We start from the raw sequence: 27,901 nt of genomic DNA, 5'->3' as shown, positions 1-27,901 counted from the left end.
ACTTCAGATGAATTAGGGTGGCCCTAATCCCATGACAGCATCCTTATAAGAGGGAAATTTGGACACAGACACAGAGGGAAGAAGGCCATGCAGAGAGGAAAGCAGAGAGAGAGATGCGTCTACAAGCCAAGGACTGCTGGCAACCCCTGGAGCTGGAAGAAGCAGGAAGGATGCCCCCCTGGAGCCTTCAGAGGGAGCTTGGCCCTGCCCACACCTTGGCCTCTGGACTATGAGAGAATAAATGCCTGCTGATTCAAGCCACCAGCCTGTGGTCACTTGTTAGGGCAGCCCCCGGAGACAAGCACCCCCCTCACCATCGCACCAGAGACCCTCGGACAAGCAGAAGCCCCAGTGAGCACCTGAGAAGGCAGAGGTACCAGTTTCTCCAGCATCTTTATGATGGGGTTACATCGGTCTCATTCGGGGACCAGGGTGGCCCAGGGAAGCCCCCCGCCTGCCAGGGTGGCCGCCCCTCATAGGAGCTCCAAGAGGGCTGCCACCGTGCTCTGCCCAAAGATGAAGGTGCCGACGAGCACGGACACTACTCCCCAGACCTCCAAGCAGCACCTGCCAAGTCAACAAAGCCACGTCAGCACGCACGTCTCAGGAGTTTGGCGCAGACAAGCCACGCACACAGAGAAACATTATTTGAAGCCCAGTAGAGTCATGGATTTGGGAAAAAAAGTCAGGGTATCCCTCCCCTACCTGTAGGGATGGGTTTCTGAAACAACAGGAAAGAAAGAACCCAAGGCAATTAAAAACCGCCACCTGTCTCTCATAACCTCAATCCTGTTCAACTTTTTATCAAAGCCAAAAAAATGAGAGGAGGGAGACACTAGTCTCAAACTCCCTGTCCATCCCTGTTCCTTTTGGGGTGGGAGGGGCGAAGCCCCCAAAAATAAGGGAGACGAAGAAAGCCCTGTGTCATACAGGATCGGAATAGTGGCGAGGGGATGAGCATGCAGGAGGCAGAGGTGGCTAGAACCGGCTGCCACCAAGGCCACATCTCGAGTTTCATAATGTAACCAAAAGAGATGGCGCAACAGTGAGATGAGAACGGTGATAATAAGATCTCCACACAATGGCAGGGCCGCCAGAGATATTTCTGGCCCCATTAACAAAGGCCACGAGGACCCGTTGTCATGGAAAGACCATCTCTAGTCAAGCAGCATCTCAGAACAGCCATTTGGTGCCATAAACATCCACCCATCGGAGCGGGAGAGTGAGGTGATGGTGACGGGGGCGCAGCGCTCTCAGAGCAGCTCTGATGGGTCAGAAGGCCCTAAAGCAGTTCCAGAATTAAAAACATGGTGAAAGCCCATCACTAAACTATTGTGAGCTGGGACCGAGGCACAAAACAAAAGCAGCAGGACTTCAAAGGGCGCTACAGGGAAGGGCTGTGCAGGGGCCACAGACCATCGGCCAGCCCTAAGCCCAGGCAGGTGTAGGCACATCCATAAAAACCCTTCTCCACCCAGAAGGAGACAAGCCGAGCCGAGGCTTTGGGAGCCAAGCTTGGGGAGTGGGAGACAGAGCCCGGCCTGCAGGTGGGACCCAAGGCCATGGCTGCTATGACTTGTGAGCATCTGCACTGGGCTGAATGGTGGTCCCCAAATTCACATCTACCTGGAACCTGTGAATGTGACCTAGGGTCTTTGTCAGGAAGACCCCGAGTCCACATAAAGCTCCAGCCACACACCACAACCCTCAGAGCCGAAGGGAAAGATAACGGGCCATGTGCTGCTGGCCTGGGTTCGAGTCCTGGCTCAGACTCCCTCTGCCTGTGTGCACACGGCCCGACACCCCCATGGCTAACAGTTTTCTCATCTGCAAGACGATGGGTCTCCCTGCAGCACTCACATGCTCCTCACACAGGCCCCTTCCAATGCCCACGTTGCACCCTCACGGGGAGACACTTACTTGGCTCGTGGTCCTACGGGCTCGGTGCCGATGGCACAGATGAGGCACAGACCTGCAAAGGAGACGGGGTCCCCGGCTCTTCATTGTGGAACCTAAATCAGCCCTGAGCTCTCAGAGCTCAGCCAACACCCAGCAGGGACCCGAGAGGCCAGCTAAACCGTTGCTCGAGGCCCCCCGCTCACCCTGCTCGGGGCGAGGGGCACAGTGCAGTGGCTGAGGCCTGCTGTGCGTCCCAGCTCAACATCTCCCCGAACCCTGGGCCCCTGAGCCTCCGTCTCACAGATGACACTGCCGCACAGCTGCGTGCCAGGGTCTCTGTGAGATGCTCAGGGCCACACGCGGGCCGACACCCGGGGTGAGTTCAGCAACTGGCAGCTTTTCCTTCCTTTCTCTCCTTTTTCTTTTCTTTTCTTTTCTTTTCTTTTCAATAATTCTGCTGGGACTTGAAGCCAGACAGCTTTGCCTAAAGCTCCATGGCATGTCCCCATCCCAAACGTGTCCCTGCCAGTCCTTCCCAGCACAAGAAATAGCTGGAGCTAATGGCACCACCAGGTCATGGGCACCGAGGCCGATGCATGTATCTTTCAGACCCCAAATGAGCATGACTGCGGCAGCAGCTGGACCAGGAGGCCAAGGGGGCGCACTGACCACAGCACTGTCATCTGAAAGCGCTTCCCAGAGCCGGGGCAGTGTGGGCTGGGTTTCTGCCCTGAGACCGCAGCACCTCCAGGGCTCCTCCTTGTGGGCAGAAGGGCTTTAAGGTGATGCCAGTGTGGCCCGGAGGCCTTGGCCTCCACGGTTCACCCTCAGGACATTTGACTAACATTGGGAAGGTTTCCTAAGAAATTGTCAGAAACTGTGCCTTCCAGGTCGGGGGATAAGGTGGGACAAAGATTGCAAGGGTGCCTTTGAACCTTACGAATGTCATGTAATTGAAAACATTTTTAAGAAATAAAAGTCCTGCAGCGAGTGGCAGCTGTGGGAGGTGGACCTGGGCCTGCTACACGCTCGCCATGCCACCGGGAGGCCCCGGGCCTCAGTCCCCACCTGCAGTGGGAGTAACGGAGCCCCCGTCAGGAGGTCAGGAGTGTCGAGGGCACAGAGCTGTTTAATGAGGGAAGGTCTATAAAGCCGCCAGCCCACGCCTGGCCAGGAAACAGGGCTGGGAACCATCCTGTCTACACAGGGCTCCCGCCTTGACCCCTGACCCCCAACACAGGGACTCCCTGCTGAGAGGAGCCGGGGCGGGGGGGTGGCGGGTGCAGGGCAGGAGGGGGAGACAACAAGCAGGCAGGAGGCCTGGGAAGCCGGCACCTCACCTGGGAAGATGAAGATGAAGAAGGAACTGATGCCACCGATGATGCCAATGATCTCGCTGAGGTCCGGCAGGAACAGGGCCATGGCGAGCGTCACGGTGACCCACAGGACGGTCAGCAGCCCCGAGGGGTTGGCCAGGGCCCTGGGCCCACACTCCTGGCAACAGCTCCTCCTCCAGAAATCCTGCATCACCGACCTGGAGGCCACGCCAGCACAGGCACACACGGCTCTGGGCTCCAGCCCTCTCACCTGCCTGCCTTCGGGCGCCCTAGAGGCCCCGCCCCCTGCCCTGCACACCTGGCAGGGCTCCGGTTCCACCAGGGGCTGTTATTCCCCAGGCACCGCGCCAGCAGTGAGGGGCCACGCAGTGGGTGGTCAAGGGCCGGCTGGAGACCAGGCTCCAGTGCTGACGCCGCTCCCTGTTGAGGCTGGGCCAGTGACCTAATTACCTGACCCGCTTACTCCTCTATGAAGCAGAGATGACGGCCGTCCCACCACACACCGGCTAGCAGTGCCTGGCACGGCTAAACCATGGTCAGTATCAGTGCCCTGCGCTGAGCACACCCCACCTCGAGCCAGCTCACCTCCCCAGGAAGAGCACAATGGGGTAGACAGTCACAATGGAGATGGCAAAGAGGACTCGGGCCACGATGATGACCTCGTCGTCACCCGGGTAGGACATCAGGATGTCGGCAGAGACTTCCGTCCCGAAGGTCAGGAAGCCATAAACGCCTGGGAGGGAGGACGGTGGGGCAGGGAGCTGATGAGAAAATGCTGCGCCCCTCCCAACTCTGACACACCCACCGGCTTCTACCACCTGTAAGGCTTTTCCTAGGAGCCGACAGAAGGTTCTGGAAGAGTTCTCTGTTCTGCCATTTCCCAAGGTGTTCCTGTCCTCAGCCTACAGGAGACTCTGTTCCTCTGACTCAAAACTCCCACTGGGCAAAACTGTCAGAACCCTTCTTCCAAATAGCCCACCAGGGCCTGTTCATGGAGTGGGCACTGCAGGGGCACACAGCGCTCTGCAAACGATATCAGTGCCTTTCATGTCTGTCATCCCACTCCGACAGCACCCACAGAAAGCCATTGGCAGCGCACCCATTTTCCTGATGGGGAAGACCAAGACCCAAGGTGTCAACAATTGCCAGAATCACACAGACAGCACAGAACTGGGTACAGCGCAGCAGGCCCCTTGCCTGCAACCCAATGCTGCCTCTCACAACCTAGTTACCTGCCCTGCCCTGAGACACCCATCTCTGGCCAAGAGCTATGGCTCACTTTAGTCTCATGATCCTACTGGCCCTCGACCTGAGCCACCTGGATGTGACTCTCAGTGACCAGGCATGGCCCTCCTATGCAGGGGCCACAGCCTGACAGGGACCCCCCCCACCGCCCCCGCCGCTTGGGGAGAAGTCGCCCAGAAAGTTTTTTGAAACCATGGTGTCCAAGGCACCAGGCACATTTCTCTGCAGCCCCAGGGTTGCCCCCCCCCCCCCCCCCCCCCGCCGCTTGGGGAGAGGTCGCCCAGAAAGTTTTTTGAAACCATGGTGTCCAAAGCACCAGGCACATTTCTCTGCAGCCCCAGGGCTTCCCCAGCCAGAGGCCCCCACAGGCAAACGAAAGAGCCAGCCTTGGGGCTGGAGGAAGGCGCCCCAAAGTCAGCCTGAGCCTGGACCTGGGCTGTGCTGTGTGCATGCAGTGACCTGGGCAGATCACAGCCCCTCTCTGAGCCACACTGCCATCACCTTTGAAGACCCTCTGCGTACAGCACAGGTTTGTGAGCGCCCACATCCATCGAATCCATGAGAGCATTTTGCAAACGGATACCCAGATGTAATGCGATGATGACCATTGTTATCACTGTCCCATCAGGCAGCAGCAAGCGGGAGCACAGAGCAAGGAGGGGCTGTGGAGACAGCTGGGCCAGGGTTAGGGTCACAGCTTTGCCACGTGGAGTTTGGAGACCTTGGCCAACCCATGACCCTGCAGGCCCTGGACCTTCTGAGCCTCAGTTTGCTCATCTATGAAATGGGGCCTTTCCTAGGGGGTGTTAAGGACTAAATGAGAGAAGGCACCCGAACTGCATAGCGCTGAGCTTTGCACACTGTAAGCTCTCTATACATACTCGTCATGATTGCCATTTCTCCTGCCAATCCCTACCCGGGTGCCCCAGGCAGGGCCTTACCTGTCAGCGAGTAGACAAGGCAGCAGGCCAGCAAGGACAGCACGGAGACCAGGGCCCAGTGGGACAGGCTCCGGTTGCGCATGCTGCAGTAGATGGAGACAGCAGCTTCGTGACACTAGAAGACAGGCGGGCGCAGTCGGTGGCTGGGCATTAGACTCACCCAGAACAATCTCAAAAGTGTCCCAAAATACAGGAAACCACCGAACGTCCACCAGCAGTAAAAGGCTTAAGTAAACCACTAGATAGTCATTTGGTGGAATATTACATGGCAGTGAAAAAGGATGTACACACTATGCACCTCAACAAGAAAGAACCTCACAGCTTTAATGTTTTTGCAAAGGAAGCCAGACACGAAAGAACATTTTCCTGTACGTGAAGTTCAAAATACAAGCCAAACCAGCCCAAACAGGGGCCATCCAGGGCATCATAGGATATTGAGCAGCATCCCTGACCTCAACCCACTAGATGCCAGGAACACCTGCCCCCAGTGTTACAACCAAAAATGTCTCCAGACAATGCCAAATTTCCACTGGGGGAGGGGGGGGCACAGTCACCCCCATTGAGAACCACCACTTATGGTGACACAAGGCAGAACAGTGTGTGGGTGGGGTGGATGTCACTCGGTGGAAAATGTCACGAGGGAGCCTTCCATAGGAGCTGACAGTGTTCTCTGTCCTGACTGGGTGGTGGCTGCATGGGAGCACACATACTTATGATTCATATATTTCGTATTATGAAATTTGTGCACTCGGGGGGTAGGGGGGCGGGCGGGGGGGGCGCCCTCAGCCTGGCCTGCTCCCTCTCACAGTCCAGGAGCCCTCAGGGGATGTCCAACTGATGTAGGGAGTGGGCCTAAGCCATCAGTCGGATATCCTTAGCACTGCCGCGGAGGCAGGAGAGGCTCTCACCACCACCGCTGCACTGGCCAGCGGTGAGCCCGGCTTCTGGCTGAGCAGTGCTCCCACACTGACTACCAGGGGGCAGCTCCTGCATTGAGTGTCTGCCCCCTGGTGGCCAGTGTGCATCATAGCGACCGGTGGTTCAGCCGTTCGGTCAATTTGCATATTAGCCTTTTATTATATAGGATAGTCATGAATTTAAAGTACATCTAGCCCATGCAAGAGCCCACCTGTGCTGGGGACGCTGTTTCCCTGGGGCAGTCCTGGGCAGTGGTGCCTTACAGGCAGCCAGGAGGCCCTGATGCGCAGGCAGGGCTGAGAGGCGCCTCTGTATCTGGATGTGCCCTGTGGGTTTGGGACCTTCCCAGGCTCCTGGGTCAGGGTTCCCACTGTCAGGTCACATGCTCGCTCACTTCTGGTCAAAACCAAACGTACTGATCTACTCCTGCCCTCTCTCCAGGCTTGGACCCCACTCCTCTCCCTCACTGAGCAAGGCCCACCTGTCCTTCTGCGCGGCCGCAGGGCCCTTTCTCGAGCCATTTCCTCTCCCTGGGATTCTCTCCTGGCCTGGCAGCTCCTTCTCATGCCTTAGGAAAGCCTCCCAGCCAGGCCAAGTTCCTCTCTCATGTGTTCCCAAACCCACCCCCCAGCCAAATTCCTTTCTCATGTGTTCCCAAAATCCCCTCCCCCCCAGTCAAGTTCCTCTCTCATGTGTTCCCACATGACCCTCCCCCCGACCCTGGCCAAGTTCCTCTCTCATGTGTTCCCCCCACCACCACCCCACGTGAGCAAGTTTGGGTTTGCTTGTTCAGCATCTACCATCAGCTCCCTGACATCAAGGACCACGTCTGTCTTGCTCCAGCCAAGCAGGGAGCCTGGCCCACCGCTGAGGAATGCTCCAGGGGTTACTCGTTTACCCCTCCCTTTAAGTAACCCACCCGCAACAGGGAGGCTGCCCCTACCCAGCCCACGCTCTCTGGGACTCAAATCTTATCAGTCTGACTCAGTGCAAGTCTGGGTACCACGGAAACTAGCCCAACACGGTCCCCAGGGAGCTCACATGTACCTTCTAGGACAGACTAGCCTCGGGCACCAGTGCCTCTCTGGCTTTCTTTCCCGGGACTTCTCTGACCTCACAGGAGCCCTCAATCCCTGGGGACCCTCAACTGAGGGGCAGGGAACTCCGTGGATCAATGCTCCCCCCTCCTGTCTCCCAAACTCAGAAATGGGGGAAATGCTTGGAGGTGTATGGAGGAGCCCTGCCCTTCTTTCTCTGTTTGTCCTAAGATTCATGGGTCACTTTTGGTTTCATAGGGAAGGTGCAACAGGTCCCCTGGGATGGACGGGGTGGGGGTGGGCTGCCCTGCTGGAACAACCTGTGGGAGGGGCTGGCTGTGCGCAGGCTCGCTCCTCACTGAGCCGGGATGCAGGCAGAGGCGCCCATGCTGGCTAGAAGTGGAAACTGCCTGGTGTGCATGGCTGAGGGATGGATAAGCAAACGGTGGAATATGACTCAGCCATAAAAAGGAACAGAGCACTGACACACCCACCAGGTGGGTGAGCTCAAGGACACGATGCTGTGAGAGCTGTCACAAAGGACCAGCATCGTGGGATTCATTTATGTGAACCGTCCACAGCAGGCAGGCAGAGACAGCAAGGAGACTCCTGGTTGCAGGGGCTGAGGGTGTTGGGGTGACTGGTAACAGGTTCAGGGTTCTTGGGGAGATGAAATGGTCGAAAATCGACTGTGGTGATGGTCCCACAGCTCTGTGAACATACCACACCCCTGGATCTTACACTTCAGGTGGGTGAAATGCATGCTATGTGAGTTCTATCTCAGTAAAGCTGTTGTTTAAAAAACAACAACAGAGAAGACCCACTCTGTTCCGCAGGCCCCTCCTACCAGCTCCGTGCAGCTGGTGGTGGGGCTGCTACATGTGGGGGTGGTGTTTGAACCAGGTCAGAGCTCCTGAGGACAAGGAGACCTCCCCTCCTCACAGGGCCCTCCAGCCTTGCCCCCTCCCTCCCTGTTTCCTGCCTTCCTCCACACAGACTCTCCCAGCCCTGCCTCTGGCCTCCGGCCTCAGCCCCACCCCCACCCGGCAATTCACATCTTTTCCCAAATCTCCATCCTGCATCCGTGTCCCTGGAAACCTCAGCCAGGCCTCGGTTGCTAGGAGAATGGAATGCGGGAGCTGAGGCAAAGGTGAGGGGGGCACCCCCGGGAAGCATCTGAAAAGCAGCCCCCAGTGGAGCCCGCGGCGCCATATGGTGCTCAGACACTGGAGAGAGGGGCGCTAAACCACATCCAGACGAACAGCTGACAGCAAAATCGCTGCTCTAGATCTTTCAAAATATTGGGTGTGCAAGGAAAAATGTGAGAATTTCTTATAAATGGCTTGCTAAGCCCCAGAAGTGATACCATCAACTCATTTATAAGCAAGAGAAATGGAAATGTTTCAAGATTTTTTTTCAAAACTGTTTCTCAGAGAAAATGCAAGATGAAGAACAGAAAGGAGCCAGTTGGCGGCTAAGGGAAGAAAAACTCAGGGCAGGAAGCTGAGATACTGTCGCTCCTGAACCACCTCCCCTGCCAACTCGACTTTGCTTTGGGGTGGTTTTGCTATTGGTTTGCTGGATAGGTTTTTAGGAGAGAGGCACGTCTTTCCTAAAATAAACAATGGAAGAATGGAGTCAGCTGCCACCTGCTAGGAGCCTGGAAAACCCGGAAGGCAGGGAGCAGAGCCCACGCTCTTCGGTACGGCACCCCGGGGACCCCACCTAGCAGAGCCCTTTACAGCCCTGCAGCCCCACCAGGCATGCTCCCCCCTTCCTCTTCCCCCTCCCCTTCCCCCCTCACCTGTGCTGTCCCTTCTAGCTGGACCGCCCTCCCCTTCACCTGGCGCCCCCCACACATTCTTCAAGATGCCTTTCAGACATCAGTGCCTGAAGGAGGGTGTCTGACTCTGCCCGCCCAGGGCTGTCAGAAGCCCCTCAGCTGGACTACACACAGCCCACCCTCAGTCCATGACTGTCAGACACTCTGCCCCGTACCCCCACCACGCAGCCCCCTGCACACCTTCCAGCCCCCGCCTCCACGCCTCCAGAGGCAGGATGCTTCCTCTCCGAGGCCCCTGGGACAGAGATCTGCTGAGGACATGGACAACTCTGGGTGTCCTGGCATGGCAACTGTCCTGCGAGGGTTTTACATGAGGAGGGACAGGTGTTGAATTCCCACTCTGCTGCTGCTGCTGGCTGCCAGTGGGGGCCGGGTTCCCCAGTTCTACAGCAAGTCACACCTCACTGAACCCAGATTCCAACACACGCGCCGTCTCCGGAAGACAGCCCATCACATTCTGGAACAAGCCTTCACCCCTCTCTCCTGCCAGGGAGGGCACACTCTCCCACGGGAGCAGGGAGTCACCACAGCCCGCCCACGCCACGCTCGCCAACACAGAGCTGAGCTTACCTGAAATCCAAAGCAGATGGTGGGGAAGACACTAAACACAGAGGTCCAGGAGGAAGGACTGCAAACAGACAAGAACAGGTGTTCATTACAAAAGGCTAACTTCACAACCACGCTCAACTTGAAGATGAGTTTTAAAGACCAGAAAGGTGTCACTGAGCACGGCTGTAAGATGTATTTTTAATTATTGCGTCCAGTCCCTGGTTTGGGAGACGGAAAGGGAGCCATGCTCTGTGTTGCACTCTCTAATTACATTTGAGCTGACATTTTGGTAACTTGACATTCTCTGGGCTGGCAGAGCTTGGAAAGGGCACGACGAGCAGGAACTCCCAGCCTCCCTCTGAGGCTGCCTGTTCCCGTGAGGTTAGGGCTGGGGAGCTCAGGCAGCCTCCATCAAACAGACCCCAGCAGTGCAGGGATGGTTTGACCTCCATCAAACAGACCCCAGCAGTGCAGGGATGGTTTGACCTCCATCAAACAGACCCCAGCAGTGCAGGGATGGTTTGACCTCCATCAAACAGACCTCAGCAGTGCAGGGATGGTTTGACCTCTGCCCAAGCTCCCAAAAGGACAGAGGTGTGCATGGGCAGAAATTTCAGGACGGTGGCCCTCAAGCTTCCTTTGGCAAGCAGCTCTAGGTGCCAGCATCCAGCACGTTTAGGGACATATAGTGAAATGGGGTGTAAATAACACCTGCTACAGAATCAGGGTTTCCTGGTTGTGCCAGAATAATGACCCCCAAAGAGGCCCATGTCCGAATCCCAGCGACCTGGGAATAAGTGAGCTGACAGGTGTGTGTCGGGGTAAGGACTCAGGTGGGAGGTGACCCTGGTTATCTAGGCCCAATGTGTCGCATGAATCCCTGAGATGAGAACCTTTCCTGGGGGTGGGTGGAGGGGGCTGTGACGACGGAGATAGGGTCAGAGAAGGCATGCTGCTGGCTTTACAGACGGAGGCAGGGCCATGAGCCACGGAGAGTGAGTGTCCCCTAGAAGCTAGGAAAGGCCAGGAAACGGATTCTTGCCCAGAGCCTCCAAGAGGAACGCAGCCCTGCCAACACCTTGACTTGAGCCCCGCGGGGCCCATTTTGGACTTCTGGCCTCCAGAGATCAGAGAGTAAATCTGTGCTGTGTAAGCCCCCGGTTGGTGGTAGTTTGTCACAGCAGCACGGGACACGTGCACAGTGCTGACTCCTGCTCGTGCTGCACACGGCTGACTTAACTCTCATGGCGCCTCCCTACGGGGCCGGGCTTCCCACACTTTCCTCAACAGCCCTGTCCCTGGTGCCAGGCTTCCTGTTCATCACCAGAGTGTCCATGTAGGCACGGCCCCATCTGCCCGCCTGCATCCCCTGGGCCACATGTGCAGGCCCCCTGGCCCCGGGAAAGAGACCCCAGAGCACAGGACCTCCCCTCCCCCTGACTCGAGGCTGCAGATTAGCAGTGAGCCCGGCCCTCTCCTCGTTGGTTCTTCCTTCTCTAAGAGATGTCCGTCAGCATAAATAGGGGCTGGGGCCTCTGCCCCTCATGGCTCCTGCCCATTCCTCTCCTCCCCTCCTCAGAAGAGCTCTTTCCTGCCTCCTTCCTTCTCTCCTGAACCCAATCCACCTGGGCCTTCACTGCCTCTCCTGCCCTGACCAAGTAACACCAGCAGCCTCCAATCCATGCCCAGGGCTCAGTCCACTGTGACCAGGGGAACATTTGGCAATGATCACGCCAACTTCCTGAAATTTTGTTCACCGACATCTGCGACCCACCTACTATTATCCTCTGTCCTGGTTGAATAGTGTCCCTCCAAATTTACATCCACTGGGAACCTCAGAGTGATGCCTCATTTGGAAATAGGTCTCTGTAGATGTAATTAGTTAAATTAAGATGGGGTCACACAGGAGTAGGTTGGGAACTGGTGCAACGACGGGTGTCCTTATAGGAAGGGAAACAGACACCCAGGGAGAGGCCGCGTGACGACGGAGGCAGAGACTGGAGCGAGGCATCTACCTTCCAGCCAAGGACCACTGGCGGCCCCGGGAGCTGGACGAGGCGGGCAGGGCCCTCCCCTGGAGCCTCTGAGGAAGCCTGGCCTGCCCCACCTTGATTTTGGACTCCTGGCTTCCAGAACTGAGAGAGGATAAGCTGTTTTAGTGTGAAGCCACCAGGTTTGTGGTCGTTTGTCACAGCAGCTCCAGAAAGCTAACACATCCGACTCCCACCCCTCCACAGCTCCTCCTCCTCCCCCGACCTCCCAGTGCCGGACAGAGCACTGTGGGTTCTGAGTGTACCACCTGCCCAGTCCAGGGCCTTAAATGCCATCTCTGGGCTGACACCAGCCACATTCCTCCCTCCAGCCCAGCTTCTCTCTCCCTGAATCCAGACGCAGGTCTGACAAGCTACCTGTACCTTCATTTAGGCATTCAAAGCCGACTCCAACCTCACACCCCTTTTCTCCCCCAGCCACCTGCTCCTCTCGCCTCCTCCGTCCTAGGAAACAGCACCGCCACCTTCCCGGTGCTCAGGCTAGAGCTCAAAGCCACCCTGGACTCCGCTCTCATGCTCCACTTCCAATCTGTCGGCCAGGAGGGGCCACATAGTTTGTGGGGCCCAGTGCAAAATGAACATGGCGGACCCTTGTTCGACAACGATTAAGAACATTGGGATGGTGGCAGCAGGGCATTAAACCGAGTGCAAGGCCCTTCTGCGCGCAGCCCTGGTAAGTTCATAGGTCACATGCCTACGGAGCTGGCCTGTCACCCGAAGATCCGATTTCAAGCTCCTGCTGTGCTCACACCCTGAAGCAGCTGCCCAGCAAAACCCTTCCTCAGTGAGGCTCCGCATCCCCACAGGACACCCGCCCCCGTCCTGGCCTTGCTCAGGCCTCAGGCCGGTGGGGTCACACTGGCCTCTGTCACTCCTGCTCCCTCTGCCCAGGCATCGGCATCTCGCCGGCCGGTTCCACCGGCTCCAGGCTGTGGGGACACTGCTGTGAAAGCCCAGGAGCCAGGGTGGAGGGGCTTAGAGCTGTGTTCCTTGGCCTGTCCCTGGTTCCTACTACCCAGCTGTGTCCATTCTGGGGGGAACAGGGGCCTTCGCTGGGACCTCAGGCATCAGAGACACCAGGCATTTCGCTGAGAGGAGCGGGGCTCTGTGCAAACAGTGGGGAGAAGTGTCCTTCCTGCCGGATCCCCTGCAGCACCCCAGGAAGCCAGGGAAGGCCATCCCCTCAGACTCACCTCAGCGCAGGACCGGGCTCACGAGCAAGGTCCTGGGGCCTCAGGTAGTACTGCGCCACGATGACTAGGGCCAGGTAGCAGGCGGCCAGGGTGCCTAGGAAGCTAACACATAGATGATGCATGACCACAAACACAGAGGGGATCTGAATGCCGACTCTGCCCACCCGGGCAAGGTGCCAGGCAGTTCTCACGGCTCCGCGCCTTGAGTCCCTCATCTGCAAGTGGGGATGTGGGAGATCTTTCAGGCAGGACTGTGCTCAGGCCCAGGGTCGGATTGGGCCAGTTCCTAACTGGCCACACCTGCGAGGCTGTGGTGACCACCGGCACCCTGTCTCTCCAACGGCCACTCAGCCTCGGGTGTGGCAGCTAAGCCAGGACACTGGCTATGGGGAGGAGGACCCCTGACTCAGTGGGGCGGGATGAGAGACTGGAGGGCTGGGGGCACCTAGGGGCTCTAGTCCCCTACCCCCTGTTTCTCCGTTTCCAAGGTAAGACGTCCATTGTTGCTCTGAACACAACAGGGAAACATAAGTTGCAAATTTGCATGAATACTTTTGCCAGACTCTTTTTTTTTCCCTTCAAAAATATGCAAATTTGCATGAATACTTTTGCCAGACTCTTTTTTCCTTCAAAAATGTACGTAAAGCCACAGACCACAGTATGAAAAACAGTATGTGTATGTCTGCCTCTGTGCCTGTGAGTGCGCACGCGTGGGCATATGAAGTCTGTAATAGTTAAAGAAAACAGCAGCAGCAGGTTATGCCATTATGGTAGTTTTCTCTTTTGCTTCTCTATATTTCCTATCACACACACACATGTTACTTGTGTGATTTTTAATGTTTTCCTCCTTCTCCAAATGGGAAGGCCAACGCTAACAGCTCCCCTAGCAGAGGCGGACAGAGCCCCCCCAAAACACCAACCCAGGGCAGTGGGGACCCGGTCAAAGCCGCTGCCCTGCCAGGAAGCCTGCAGCCCCATACCTCGTGACTTTCTGGAACCTGATCTCCCTCGGGACGGACAGGGGCAGGATGACCAGCATGGAGAGCAGGGTCAAGGTGAAGCGCTGGTCAGCGTACCAGGGCTGCAGGGCGGGCAGGAGGAAGTCACACACTGGTGGCAAGGCGGAAGGAAGGGGGGGTCGCAGTGAGCCTGTGGCTCTCACCCAGCAGTCAGTCCTGCCCCGGGCTCCCGCTCTCCATCCCTGGCAGGGGTTGCCATGGGCACTGTCAGCCCTGTGAGTCTAAAGGGATGGGACAAGCGTGATGGGGACCCCATCATGTGCCACCACGAAGGAAAGATCTGGCTGCAGAAACTCATTCGACAGATGCTCACTGGGCTCCTACCAGCCAGGCACTGCTCCCCGTGCTGGAATCCAGCCACAAGTGAGACAAAGGACCTACCCTGAGGCACCTGGGCCCTTATGTGCTTGTAACACAGCGGTTCTCAACCTGTGGGTTGCGACCCCTTTGGCGGTCAAACGACCCTTTCACAGGGGTTGCCTAATATCAGATATTTATATTTAGATATTTACATTACGATTCATAACAGTAGCATCATTACAGTTATGAAGTAGCAACGAAAATAATTTTATGGTTTGGGTCACAACATGAGGAACTGTATTTAAAGGGCCAGAAGGTTGAGAACCACTGTTGTACCAGATCCTTCTGTTTCTGCTTGGGAGCTCAGGGGGTGTGTGGGTCTAGCGGGGCCAGGGTGGCTTTTTGGTGCTGGGCAAAGCCATATTCTCTGTCACCACTGCACAACAAACTACTCCAACATGGCCTGGCGTGTCCACTTGATTATCTGCCATGAGCAGGATGTGAAGAATGAGATAGGGCTGAGCTGGCTACTTCTGCTCCATGTGGAACCCATGGGGGTCACTTGAGGGTATTTGGCTGGTGGGAGGGCTGGTCTGGAGGGTTCTCGATGGCTCTCCCCACATCAGGTGCCTGGTGGGGACACCGTGGCTCAGCTGGGCCTTCCCTGCAGTTTTGGGGCCTCTCCACATGGACCCCCTCGTCCAGTGATGGCGAACCTTTTGAGCTCGGTGTGTCAGCATTTTGAAAAACCCTAACTTAACTCTGGTGCCGTGTCACATATAGAAATTTTTTGATATTTGCAACCATAGTAAAACAAAGACTTATATTTTTGATATTTATTTTATATATTTAAATGCCATTTAACAAAGAAAAATCAACCAAAAAAAATGAGTTCGCGTGTCACCTCTGACAAGCGTGTCATAGGTTCGCCATCACTGCTATAGGGCATAAAAGTAGACATATTTAGGAGGCAATTAGATACACAAATCTGAAAGAATATGAGGTTAGAGAAATAATAACAATAATATATTACTAATAGGTAAAATGAAGACATTTGAGTGTTACAGCCACTGTTCAAAGTAGTTACATGAATTATTTTATTTAAATATTACAACATGATGAATGTATTATTATTCTCATTTTACAGATAAGAAAAGGAAGGATTAGAAGTTAATAATCTGCCTTATGTCACTAGTTGGCAGTTGAAAGAAACCAAGACTTGAACCCACATGATCTAATTTCAGAGCCTCCCTTTATGATTATTTTTTTAAATTTATCTTTACTGTTGACAGTATTACTGATGTCCCCTTTGTCTTTTTTCCCCCATTGAAGTTATAAATGAAATCATGTGTACATTTATAGTCTTGACATTGAGCATCATTACATTAAATCAACACTATTTTAGTATTTCATCACAGTGATGATAATTAAGCCAAATAATTTAATTTCTTCCGACTCCATCTGTTGTTCTGTACTCCCCTCCCTCCATGACTAGTTTTGTGGGAAACCAGGCTGCCTGTCAGATTAGGGTCTGAATCATTTGGGGAAGAAGAAAGCTAGACCCAGTGGATCTGAGCCTTTCTCACCAGCAGAATTTTCTACACTATACATGGTGGTGGAGTGACCATAAAAATAATGACATTGTTATATTCTAATAATGTTAGAATATCAGTAAGCAAATTCAATTAGACAAAATACACTATATAGCTTAGGTACAGAAATATCATTTCTTATAAAAATTGCAACTTATAACTTTAGTGATTAAACTACAGTTCCAAGCTTTGTTTCTTGTGCATAATGTAGGGTAAGGATATTCTAAATGACAAAAGATAAGAATCATAGTAATAATAATAATGATGATGATGATAATGATAAAGTTGGCATATCTTATATGGCTAGAAAAAGCCAGGTGATATTCTATGAACCCTCTCATTTAATCCTCACATTTTATAGATGAGAAAACTGAGGAATAAAGTGATCAAGTAATTTATGCAAGATCACACAGTCAATCAGGAGGGCCAAGATTCACATGGAGGCAGCCTAAAGCTGGAGCCCTGAGCATTCTTGGTGAGATGGGGAATTTGATGTGCCAAGTTCACTGGGCTACAGGGTACCCAGGTATTTGGTTTAAAATTACTCTGGGAGACTCTGTGGCCATGTTTCTGGATGACATTGATGTTTGAATCAGCAGAGAAGGAGATGGCCCTCCCCATGTGAGCAGGCCTCATGCAACCTGCTGGCAGCCTAGGTAGAACCGGCAGGTGGATAAGGGAGGGTTTGCTACACGGCCCCCTCGGAGCTGGGCACCAGCATTCTCTGTCTTGGGGCTCAGCTGACTTACACCACCAGCACGGCCGGGTCTCCAGCTTGCTGACTGCAGATCTCATGCCACAGCCTCTGTAAACCCTGTGAGCCAGTTCCTTACAGTAAATCTGTACACGCGTATGCAATCCCCTATGGATTCTACTGCGTGGAGAATCCAGACTCACTCACCTGGACCAGTCACAAAAGGCCTCTGTGACACCAGCTCTTTGACTTCTGTGGCAAATACATCCCAGTCTTGCTTGCCTTATCTTTTCATCTTTACTAACCAAGGTGTTTTGGATTGTATAAGGCTTTTTATGAAAGAAACTTAGAATCTATATTTCTCTGACTAATGTCAGGGCAAGAACTCAAAGCCCACAATTTTTTATTTCCATAGTATTGTATAGACAAAGCTCAGGTTTCAATCACTTTCACACATATAAACACACCTACTTAGAATAAGCTCTTTTCTCAGTTCTACTTAAACTACCATTTTATTGTTCCAGTGAGCATGCATGGGGACCTGTGAAACATACAGATCAAACCATAATCATTGAAAAACGTAGTCTAAGTAGTAGAAACAAAAAATAAAAAGCCACCTCTGACATGAGTATTATATGTTGACTTTCTATGACCAACATAAAGTGTGATAAACATCGTTCAACAAATGACAGATCATTCTTTTCTTCCTGACAGTGAAAATAGGGTTGTTTATACAAATAATGCATGCTCATTATAAACAACTCTAAGGGAGCATTCAAATATAAGGAAGAAATCTAGTCATTTGGTCTCCCACCAATCTGAGCCACCCATGCTTGCTAACATGTCGGTGGTCATTCTGTCATACATGTTTGTACAGATACATATGCACATGCATTTATGGGAATATTAATATCCATTAGTTTATAGAAAAATATTTACCTCATGCATTCAGTTTTCAGTGTAACTAACTCCTTATCTTCACAAGAACACCTCACCCCAGATACTTGTTCACCCCAAGGGGAACCATGTCACAAATCTAATCCTTCTGTATTTCTCCCATACTCTTATAATCCTATAATCATGGAATTACCAGAACAATTCAAATTCATTCTTTCAAATTATTTTTTTTATATTTCAACATACATTCAGCCTTTCCCCTGTGGATAGCATTACTTTGTTTGCAATTGAATGTGAAGAATAACATTCTTTTGCACATGTTCTTACATGTTGTATGCTTATTTTTATGTGCTACGTTTCAGTGTGGAAAACGTTGGAATTCCATGCATTTTTAAATTTTAATACATGTTGCCAAACTTTAAACAAAGGTGGAAACAGTTCATGCTTCCATCAGCCATATGAGAGAATATCTATTCTCCACATGCTCCTTCTAAAAGTTTTATTTAAAGTTTGGTGGGTTTGCTGGATCTCAATGAGAGCTACTTGTGACTTTAACTTGTGAGCTGCTATTTGGAGAAGTTGAGACTCTTCACTTTGGCTGGCCTTTTGGACGTGCTCCCGAGTCTCAGCCACTCCTGTGGGTTGTCTTTTCCTTGTCAGGACGTAAAGGCCTCTGCACATTAAATAAGAACCCGTCATCTCTCATCAGCATTGCAAACAGCTCTTTTCACATCTCCCTATTTCTTAACATTCTTTAGAGTATAATTTGTCAGTCAAAAATTTTATGTATATAATTATAGTTTTACTTAATTGCCTGTCTTTTAAAGCATCTGGGTTTTTATAGCTGATTCAGAAGTTTTCCTTTACTCTCTTATACTTGCAAAGTTCTAAGATTTTGTTTTGAAAGATTTTAAAAATTATTTCTAACATTTCCACTTTTATTCCAACTAGAATTTATTATCATGTATACTGTGAAATGTGGTCCATTTTCATTTACTTCTGGTTGGTGGCTTGTTTTTCAATATCATTAATTCGATAGCCTGTCCTGCTCATACTGGATTAAACATATATATGTTTCTTTTACCAGGACATTTACTTTCATTTTTATATTAGGTGTTCTGGATCAGGTAATCTTGTGTAATTGAGAAATTAATATATTTTGAAATTTTTTCTAGGCCTTTCTTAACTTTTAAATTGCTTTTTTATTGGGCATTTTTACCAAAACTCTCCAAATGTTGCCAAGCTTTAAATATAAGTGAAGTCACACTGACAATTATGCCCGGATCTTGTGCAATCTGAAAAATAAGTAATCTTTCTAGTAGAAATTAAATTGTCAGAGTTAGAAAAATTCATTATTAGAGACCTATAGCTCACGTTCTGAGCCCCCGTACTCAAATAGGAGACCAAATTCTTTGTGAAATGTCCCTCTTTTCAGTATTTGTGGAAATCACCAAAGGAATGCACCTCCCTCACCACTTCAGTCGCCCTTAAGCCAGACTGTGCTTCCTTCCAACAGCAAGCTACCCCCACCACCTGAAAGCCAGTTTGTCCAGGAAAGTGCTGGTCCCTTCTTATACCTGCAGACCAGGTAGTTGAAGAGAATATTTCTGTTTATGCAAAACTGAGGGGAAGAAAGGAGAATGAGATAACCCAAAAGGTAACCTGGGCCCTAAAGTGATACAGAATTTACTGAGACAGTTCTTCAACTTTTTTTTTTTTTATCCTCACCCGAGGATATTTTTCCCATTGATTTTTAGAGAGTAGAAGGGAGGGAGGAGGGGGAGAGAGAAAAAGATCAATGTGAGCGAGACACATCAACTGGTTGCCTCCTGCACATGTGCCAGTCGGGCTGGGGTTTGAACCTGCAACCAACATGCATGCCCTTGATCAGGAATTGAACCATGACCCATCGGTCTGAGGGCTGATGCTCTAACCACTGAGAAAACTGGCCAGTACTAGAGACAGCTCTGTAACTTCACACATGCCACCCATTTCTCTCCACGAGCGCACATTAGCACATTAGCCAGCAAGATGTCGAGGTAAGCATAGGTTTCAATGTCAGCTGCCATGTTATATACCAAACAACTATGACCTGGAGCCCAGCACCCCAGCCAGATTTCTATTTGTTCCATGGCAAACTTTTCCTCACTCGTCTCTTAGCAGTCTGGCGTCTCTCAATTCTATAACCATCCTCATACATCCCTCAGGTACACCACCTGTGCCTGAATCCCAAATGTTTACGTCGTAGTTACTTTTTCTGAGTGGTCCCACGGGGCCCATTTAAAATGAGATGGACAAGAGGTGAATGAGGGAAGAGAGCCCCAGCCAGAGGCCTGGATCTTTGCCTCGCCTTCACTGGCACACCCTGCAACACATGTAGCAAGAGTCCTAGATTTAAATGTTCACCTTGAACTCACCAGCTCTAGAAATTATCAATTAAATTACCAGCCCAGGGTTATCAGTAATATGCTTTATCATATGGTTCTGGTCAAAAGGCTGATACAGAACCTCTGGACTTCCTCCTTGGGCGTGCTGAGGAGAAGTAGGTCTACCTGTTCCAAAGAACTTCCATGTATCTTTTTAATAAAACATTTTTATTTATTTCAGAGAGGGAGGGAGAGGGAGAAATATAAAAACATCAATGATGAGAGAGAATCATGGATTGGCTGCCTCCTGCACCCCCACACTAGGGATGGAGCCCACAACCTGGGCCTGTACCCTGACCGGGAATCAAACTGTGACGTCCTCTCTCATAGGTCAACGCTCAACAACTGAGCCACACTGGACTGGCCCATGTATCTTTCTTGATTGGGTTAAATAATGCCATGTGAATTTTGCTTTCTGGGCCATACTCCCTTTAAATATAATGTTTTTTATAATTAATTCACCATTTTTTTAAACTGAGAAATAATCAGAGAAACAAGTATGTATAAATTATATTAATATAGCATACTTTCCTGAAATTCACTGGTGATTTAGAACATTTTTAAAACAGAAGAAAATGAGGAACTGTATTTAAAGGGCCAGAAGGTTGAGAACCACTGTTGTACCAGATCCTTCTGTTTCTGCTTGGGAGCTCAGGGGGTGTGTGGGTCTAGCGGGGCCAGGGTGGCTTTTTGGTGCTGGGCAAAGCCATATTCTCTGTCACCACTGCACAACAAACTACTCCAACATGGCCTGGCGTGTCCACTTGATTATCTGCCATGAGCAGGATGTGAAGAATGAGATAGGGCTGAGCTGGCTACTTCTGCTCCATGTGGAACCCATGGGGGTCACTTGAGGGTATTTGGCTGGTGGGAGGGCTGGTCTGGAGGGTTCTCGATGGCTCTCCCCACATCAGGTGCCTGGTGGGGACACCGTGGCTCAGCTGGGCCTTCCCTGCAGTTTTGGGGCCTCTCCACATGGACCCCCTCGTCCAGTGATGGCGAACCTTTTGAGCTCGGTGTGTCAGCATTTTGAAAAACCCTAACTTAACTCTGGTGCCGTGTCACATATAGAAATTTTTTGATATTTGCAACCATAGTAAAACAAAGACTTATATTTTTGATATTTATTTTATATATTTAAATGCCATTTAACAAAGAAAAATCAACCAAAAAAATGAGTTCGTGTGTCACCTCTGACACGAGTGTCATAGGTTCGCCATCACTGCTCTAGGTAGTCCTCCTGTGGAGAAGCCTGGACTTGACCCAGAAAGACCGCTCCCCCCAACCCCCCTGCAAGTACCTAACCAGAAACACACACACAATGCCCTCTCCTCCCCAGTCAACCCCCCCAGAACCAGGTGGCCTGTATCTAATCAACTCTAATCACTCTGGGCTCCACAGCTGAGCCTGCACGCAGCTTCAGAATCTTCCTCACACACAGTATGGCCCGGTGACCCGAGGTGAAGCTGACGTGGCCTCAACTGCCACTTGCAAGCAGGGCATTTTGTACTCATTTACCCACCGTAGGCTCAGATCTGCCAACCGCAATGCTTTCTGGGTAAGAGTGCTGCCCCAAACATAGAAGCCTCTAATCTCAGCACCCCAGAGCCAGGGGCCTTTTTATTCACGGTTAAAGTGACGGAGAGAACAAACCAAAGACACATCAAAACATCGGAGCGAAATCTAACCATATCAATAATTACATTCCAATTAGAAGTCTGTCTGAGATTGTCAAGATGATTTTTTTAAAAAAGCACGACCCGACCATATGCTATCTACGAGAAATGCATTAGAAAGCCCACCTCACAGTTTGGTTCACAGAGAATGAACAGGAAGAGAAATACTGCATAACCATTAATCTGAAGGCAGCTGGAGCGCCTACATTTATAGTAGAGGGGGGTGATTTAGCGACCAAGTATCACCAGAGACAAAAGCGGGTATTTCATAACAATAAAAGGGTAGTTCATGGGTGGGTGCCTATAACGGAGCTTCCAGGACCATGAGGTGAAACTGGACAGTTGAGAGTGAGAAACAGATAAAATCTTCAACTGTGATTGCAGGCTTAACACCCTCACTCAGGCGAATAGAATAACTAGACCCAAAACGTCAGCAAGGCTATGAAGACCTGCTCAAAGCTGTGGAGAACCTTGACCGGATGGAGAGTTCCAGAACACTGCACCCCACGCAAAATGCTCACCAACGCAGAACATGTGGGGGCCCACAGGGCAGTCTCAAATACCAGAAAAACGGAAATCACCAAGTGTGTTGTCTGACCACAATGCAATTAAGATAGAACCCAAAAAGGGATCTAAAAAAAGTCCCGAATAATTAGAAATCAAACCACACAACGTTAAACACCCTGTGAGTCAAAGAAATCACAGCAAAATTTAACAAATGTTTTAAATGGAACAAAAATGAAAATAGATATCAGAATTGATGGGGATGCAACTAAACCATGCTCAGAGGGAAATTGTTAGTGGGGAACTAGAGGCCCAGGTGCATGGGGTTTAGTCTCCAACATCCCAAAACTCAAGGTGTGATTGGTTCTCTCCCACAGGGCTTCTCTGCAGTGGACCCCACTAGACAGCCAGCCACAGCCTGGCCCTGCCCCCCGCCCCCAGGACTCTCCTTGTGCTGGTAATTACGAATTCCAAGTCTCCCGTCTCCAGGACGTTAGGAGCTCAGGGGTGGTCTCAGTCTCTGCTGTCCCCCAGGGTCCTGCTCAGTGTCCTCGTCCTGTTCAAAACCAGGAGCCCCAGGGGGCATAAGGAGCACCGAACCCTGAGGCCACCCCACCTCCAGTGCAAGTACTTACGCTTCTCCAGCTGGTCCCCGATCACCCTGAGGAAGGCCACGGAGATCATGAGCAGGTTGACGGTGAAGCAGGCCTCACACAGCTTCCCGATGGCAGGTCCACACAGCCCTCGAACCACGCCCTGGTAGGTGGTCTGGCCACTGACGGAGGCGGCATAGCCCAGGATGACCAGCCCACTGATCAGGAAGACCAGGGAGACCTGCAGAGCAGGACTGTGGGCCAGGGTGCTCCCAAAGGCCACCACCCAGCCAGCTGCCCCTGGGGACTTGGATATGGCTCCCTCCACTGGGCCTCTCACCTGTAGAAGTCACGCTGCCTATGGCCCGGGGCCCCTCCCCTGCCCTGAAACTAGAGCTGCAGGGCAGGTGGACTGTCGAGGCCTTGCTGGTGGTCAGTCTGGGATTCATACCACTCTGCCCAGATGGACAAATGGGGCATCAGAAACCCAGATGGTGCTAAAACTGTACGGGCTACATGTATACAAGGGTTATCACCTGAAGAGGCACAACAAATGCACCTCTGTCAAGACACAGAACATTCTACCACCCTGACGTGCCCTCCTGTCCCATCCCAGTCACTTTATGCCCCAATCCTGTCCCCAGAAACCACTGGTCTAATATTTTTCTACTTTTACATATTTTGGTATCTGGCTTCTTCCTCAGTGTCGTGCTTGTGAGATCCAGCCACACTGGTGATCACGTGTTACTCCTATTTTTGCCGAGTGCCACCCCCTGTATGGATGCAGTCACAGTTGCTTCTGCCAGCCTGCTGCTGACAGGCACCTCGTGGTTCTTAGTTTCTGGCTACTGGGAATAAAGGGCTGAGCACTCGGAACAAGTCCTTTTGAGGACCTGTGTTTTGTCTTCCTGGACATGCCCTCAGGAGAATTGCTGGGTCATAGATTAGACCTGTTTTTAACTAAGAAATTGCCAAACTGCTTTCCCAAGTGCCTGTGCCACTGGACACCCCCATCGGTGCATGGGAGCCCCACTTGCTGCATGGAGCTAAATGGTTTTGAGCCTCTGCAGGACCGGTGGCTACCTGCCCCCAACTGAACTTGGTCTCCAGGCCTCCACACCCCTGTCCCGGGTTCTGGGGAAGAATGCTGAGCTGGGACACGCTCAGACAGGGCACAGCCCTGACCAGCAGATTCATTCTGTTACTCCAGACGCCACAACACAGCTGCAGAGGAGGAACATCTAATTGGACTGTGGGAGAGGAACTTGGAACTTCCGAGTTGGGAGGAACACATGGCTCCCTTCGGTCCCTGAACCTTTGCCCATGCCAGTTCCTCTGCCTGGAACGCCCTTCCGCCTCCACCACTTTCCCTCACCTGGCGAACGCCTAATCTTCCCCCTCCTCTCCAAGGCCATTTCCTCCAGAAAGCCTTCCTGACACGTCACCCTCAGGTGGACTCAGCCCCTCATCTCAGGCTCTGATAGAACTATGCCTTCTTGGGTACACTGTGCCTGCCGTGGGCAGAATGGTGGTCCCCAAAAGACAAGTCCACAGCCTCACCTCCACCACCGGTGCAGGTGACTTACTGGGCAGTCTCTGCAGATGTAATTAAATAAAAAGGGATCTTTGCAGGTGTAATTAAGGACCTTGAGATGGGTCATCCTGGACCATCTGGGTGACCCTGAAATCCAATGACAAGTGCCTTAGACGAGACAGAACAGAAGACATAAAAAGGAGACTCTGTGATGATGGAACAGAGGCTGGGGTGATGTGGCCACAAGCCAAGGGATGCCTGGGGCCACCAGGAGCTGGAAGAGGCAGGAAGGAGGGAGCAGAGCCCCGCTGGCAGTCTTCTTTCACACTTCTGCGTCCAGGACTGTGAGAGGATACATTTCTGCTGTTTTAAGCCACTCAGTTTGTGGTCCTTGGTCTAGTAGCCCAAGGACATATGCTTACAACATATACTACAGCGTCTCCAACATCTCTCACCCAGAGCCTCTCAGCTCTGTGAACACTGGGGTTGTGGCATTTTCTGCTCACCATTTAGTCCCCAGAGAGGTGCCTGACACATAGCAGGCACTCAGTAGATAGGTACTTGAGGATGAAGGGAAGGGGGGTGGGGACTAAGGGATCCTCTGCCAGTGAGGCATTCACGAGAGGGACCCTGACAGACAGCAAAGAGCCCTTATTGCTCATGCCCAGGCTCCGCCTCTGCAACTTCTAACTGAGGGTCAGGTTCATTCAATCTTAGTAATCCTCCAATGCTAACGGGTCATGAGAGACCTACCACCTCGCACCACTGACCTCCTGGTGGTGAGAATGTTTAAATGCGCCCCAAGTCCAAGTTGGCCCCTTGCAAAGGGGACAGAGCAGAAGTCTCCCAAGAGGAGGAGAGAGGCAGGGAAGGGCAGCGGGCCCATTACCAGTCTGATTCCTTCGCTTGTCCAGGGTTTCAATTCATTCACTTCTTTAGACCACACTGTACAATGCGCAAGCCACACTAGCAGCCTCCACGTCACCAGGAGCTCGTCCGGATGCACAGCCTCAGACCTGCCCAGCCCTGCTGAGTCAGCATCTGCATTTCAGCAAGGTGCCCAGGAGTGCTGCAGGGGTGTGAGGAGTGGGGGCCACAGCTCTGCTTCACAGCCCTGCCTGCCACCCTGAGACTGGACACCTCTGTGCCCAACCACGCCCCCTGCATTCACTCCTCATTGTCTGAAAGGGCAGCCTTTTGTTTTGTTAATCCTCACCCTAGGATATTGTTTTCCATTGTTGTTTTTTAGGGAGAGTGGAAGGGAAGGGAGGGAGGGAGGGAAGGATGGGGGGTGAGGAGATTGAGAGAGAGAGAGAGAAAGAGAGAGAGAAACATTGATTGGTTACTTCATGCACCAGCCCCAACCAGGCTGGGGATAGAACCTGCAATCCAGGTACCTGCCCTTGACCGAGAATCGGTCAAGAGCTGAAAGGGCAGCCTCCCTGTTGTACCCATCCAAACACAGCTATGTTGCACCTCTCATGCACCTGGACAAGTCCTTCCATTTCCACTGGGGCACAGGGCAACGTCACCCCCTCAGAGTCCTCTGACCACCTGTTATGTTGCCCCACCCTCTGTCATGTGACCCTCCTAACACTACCCACCATCTGAAATACCTTATTTGATATTTCAAGTATCTTGTATCCAGCCCTGTGGCCTACACACAGAACGGGACAGCCGGAGACCAATTCCAGCATGTCATAATTTCAAGAGTTTCATCAAAAGGTTGATGAGATTTGGGGACTCAACAGAGTCACACATGTAGTCACCTGTTGGGAATGGCTGAAGGCATTTCCCCAAACCTGAATAGGAAACTGATTGTGGCTGCCAGACAGCTAAAAGGCATCTTAATCTACATGTTATTGCCTCCTACTGGCCAAACACCTGAACAGCCGTGGGCTAATTCCCCCATTCTGACAATGTTTCCGTATACCCTTTGAAGTGTATATCTCGGCCTCGCCTCAGGACAAGTTGTATTAATAAAAAGCATGGGGTCCTGGGGAGGAGAGAACCTAAGACCTTAGATTTAAGATCTTGGAACTTAGCTCCTTTAGCTAAGCTTCTCTAACCCCCAAATGCCTTTCTAAATTATATCTCATCTCCGGACTCTTTATTAGTCTCTGGATTCCTATTTAACATCTACGCACAGCCTTCTCCAGATTCCTGAACCCTTCCTGATGCTGGGACAAGAACCCCGGCACCGGACCATTAAGAACAGGACCATTATCAGCTGGCTGCCATGGAAAAGCGTGTGGGCTGCCTGTCAAAGAGCTTACCACGGAACACGGGCTCCTGGCAGCCAGAGAATCACTGCAAACAAAAGAAAGCTGCGCTAATCAGTGCTTCTTCTCTGCTACAGCCGCTCAGCCCTGACCGCCTGGAAAGGGAACTCAGCTGGAAGGCAGGCCCTGGAAGTGGCTGCTGGCCTCTGACACGGCAGAGGGCCTGGCCCAGCTTGCATGGGGGTGTCCCAGCCAGTCCTGGTCCTGACCCGATCTGAACGTGGACCTGAGACCAGCGGGCAAGTGAGGTCAGCTGGCCAGGCGATTGCTCAGAGACCGAGTGTTCTCCGCGGAGATGTCAGGTTCATTGGATCCAGGTGTTGTGCCTGGCAGCAGCCTGGGCGGGTAGAGGCTGTTGTGTGCCCAGGTACAGTTATCTTCTCCCCTCATGAGCTCAGCGGGCAGAAAATCAAACCCCACAGATGTACATAGTTTCTAAGACAGGCAGCTCTGCAGACCTGCTACTGAGGATGCCGCCTGGATCCTGCCCGGGGAGACCTCCCCAATCACTTCCCAGGGGCTTACCAGCTCTACCAGGAAGGCGGGGGCCACCCCACCGGCCTTGTAGAAGGCCCAGGGGAAGTTGAGCAGGCCGGCCCCCAGCGCAGATTTCAGGAGGATGAAGACAGCGCTCAGTGAGGACAGACCGGGGCTGGCGGTCACAGGCTTTTCCAAAAGGCCTCTGCTTCCAGGCGTCTGTCCCTCCATGGCTAGAAGCAGCAGAAGGGTGGAGAGGAGACAGTCTTTGCACTGTCTTCCCCGTTCATAGCCGGTATCACTCTCTGGCTGCCAAAGGTCTCTCCCCAGTTGTCCCAGCTACCGCATCTCCCTCTTCCTGCACCTCTGCTGCCCCTTTCCCTTGCTCACTCATTGGCCCATCACTTCTCTTCCTCGCTGCTTTCCACCCCTCCCCCTCTAGCTTTCTACCAGCTTATCCTCACTCCTGCTCTCAAACTTAACCGAAGGACCCCTCCTCCCTCCCCCTTCCTCTTCTAAACCTCTAACTCCTTCCAGCCCATCACAGCCCTCGGCTCCCTCCCCCTCATCCCCACCTCTCTGACAGCCCTAGTCCTTACCACCAAGTGCAAACTTCAAGGTGAGAGACAGTCTTTGGCCACCTTGCACTCGGACGGATGGACGGACAGGAACTCAGGCTCACTCCAGGTGGTTCCGCTGCATTTCTTGGGCCCAGACGGGTGGAAGAAGGAAGAGTCCAGCTCTGCAAGGGTGGGTCATGAGTGAGTCGTGAACTAAGGGAGCCCTAAAGAGTATGTGTTTGGGTCATGTTTCAAAACCTAGGGGAGCAGAGACTTGAAGTCAGGGCCATCTGTCCCAAGAACTTGGCAGCTTCTGAGACTTCTGGCCTGAGGA

General features: G+C 52.2%; 1 protein-coding gene across 1 annotated transcript; it reads right to left on the bottom strand.

Moving 5' to 3' along the window:
* Window positions 1–374: 374 nt before the first annotated feature.
* Window positions 375–27,901, bottom strand: SLC38A8 (solute carrier family 38, member 8). Its single transcript, XM_005862566.2, has 11 exons — window positions 27,607–27,901; window positions 27,056–27,240; window positions 22,757–22,955; window positions 13,994–14,123; window positions 13,014–13,115; window positions 9,791–9,848; window positions 5,423–5,537; window positions 3,822–3,969; window positions 3,240–3,433; window positions 1,921–1,972; window positions 375–567 (listed from the first exon to the last, which is right to left on the bottom strand). The coding sequence occupies exons 2-11, from the start codon at window positions 27,236–27,238 to the stop codon at window positions 474–476; spliced, it is 1,275 nt and encodes a 424-aa protein (XP_005862628.1). The 5' UTR covers window positions 27,239–27,240; window positions 27,607–27,901; the 3' UTR covers window positions 375–473.

The sequence above is a fragment of the Myotis brandtii genome, unplaced genomic scaffold, assembly GCF_000412655.1.
Source record: "Myotis brandtii unplaced genomic scaffold, ASM41265v1 scaffold165, whole genome shotgun sequence".
In the NCBI taxonomy this organism is placed as follows: Eukaryota; Metazoa; Chordata; class Mammalia; order Chiroptera; family Vespertilionidae; genus Myotis; species Myotis brandtii.
This window is presented reverse-complemented; position numbering and strand designations above follow the sequence as displayed.

Excerpts from the sequence above, each read along its gene's own strand:
- SLC38A8 (XM_005862566.2), bottom strand. The coding sequence starts at position 27,238 with ATGGAGGGACAGACGCCTGGAAGCAGAGGCCTTTTGGAAAAGCCTGTG. Across the intron at positions 14,124-22,756 it reads CGGGGACCAGCTGGAGAAGC|TGTGTGACTTCCTCCTGCCC; the intron begins GTAAGTACTTGC and ends CCTTGCCACCAG. Across the intron at positions 3,970-5,422 it reads CCTTGTCTACTCGCTGACAG|GCGTTTATGGCTTCCTGACC; the intron begins GTAAGGCCCTGC and ends CCTCCCTCCCAG.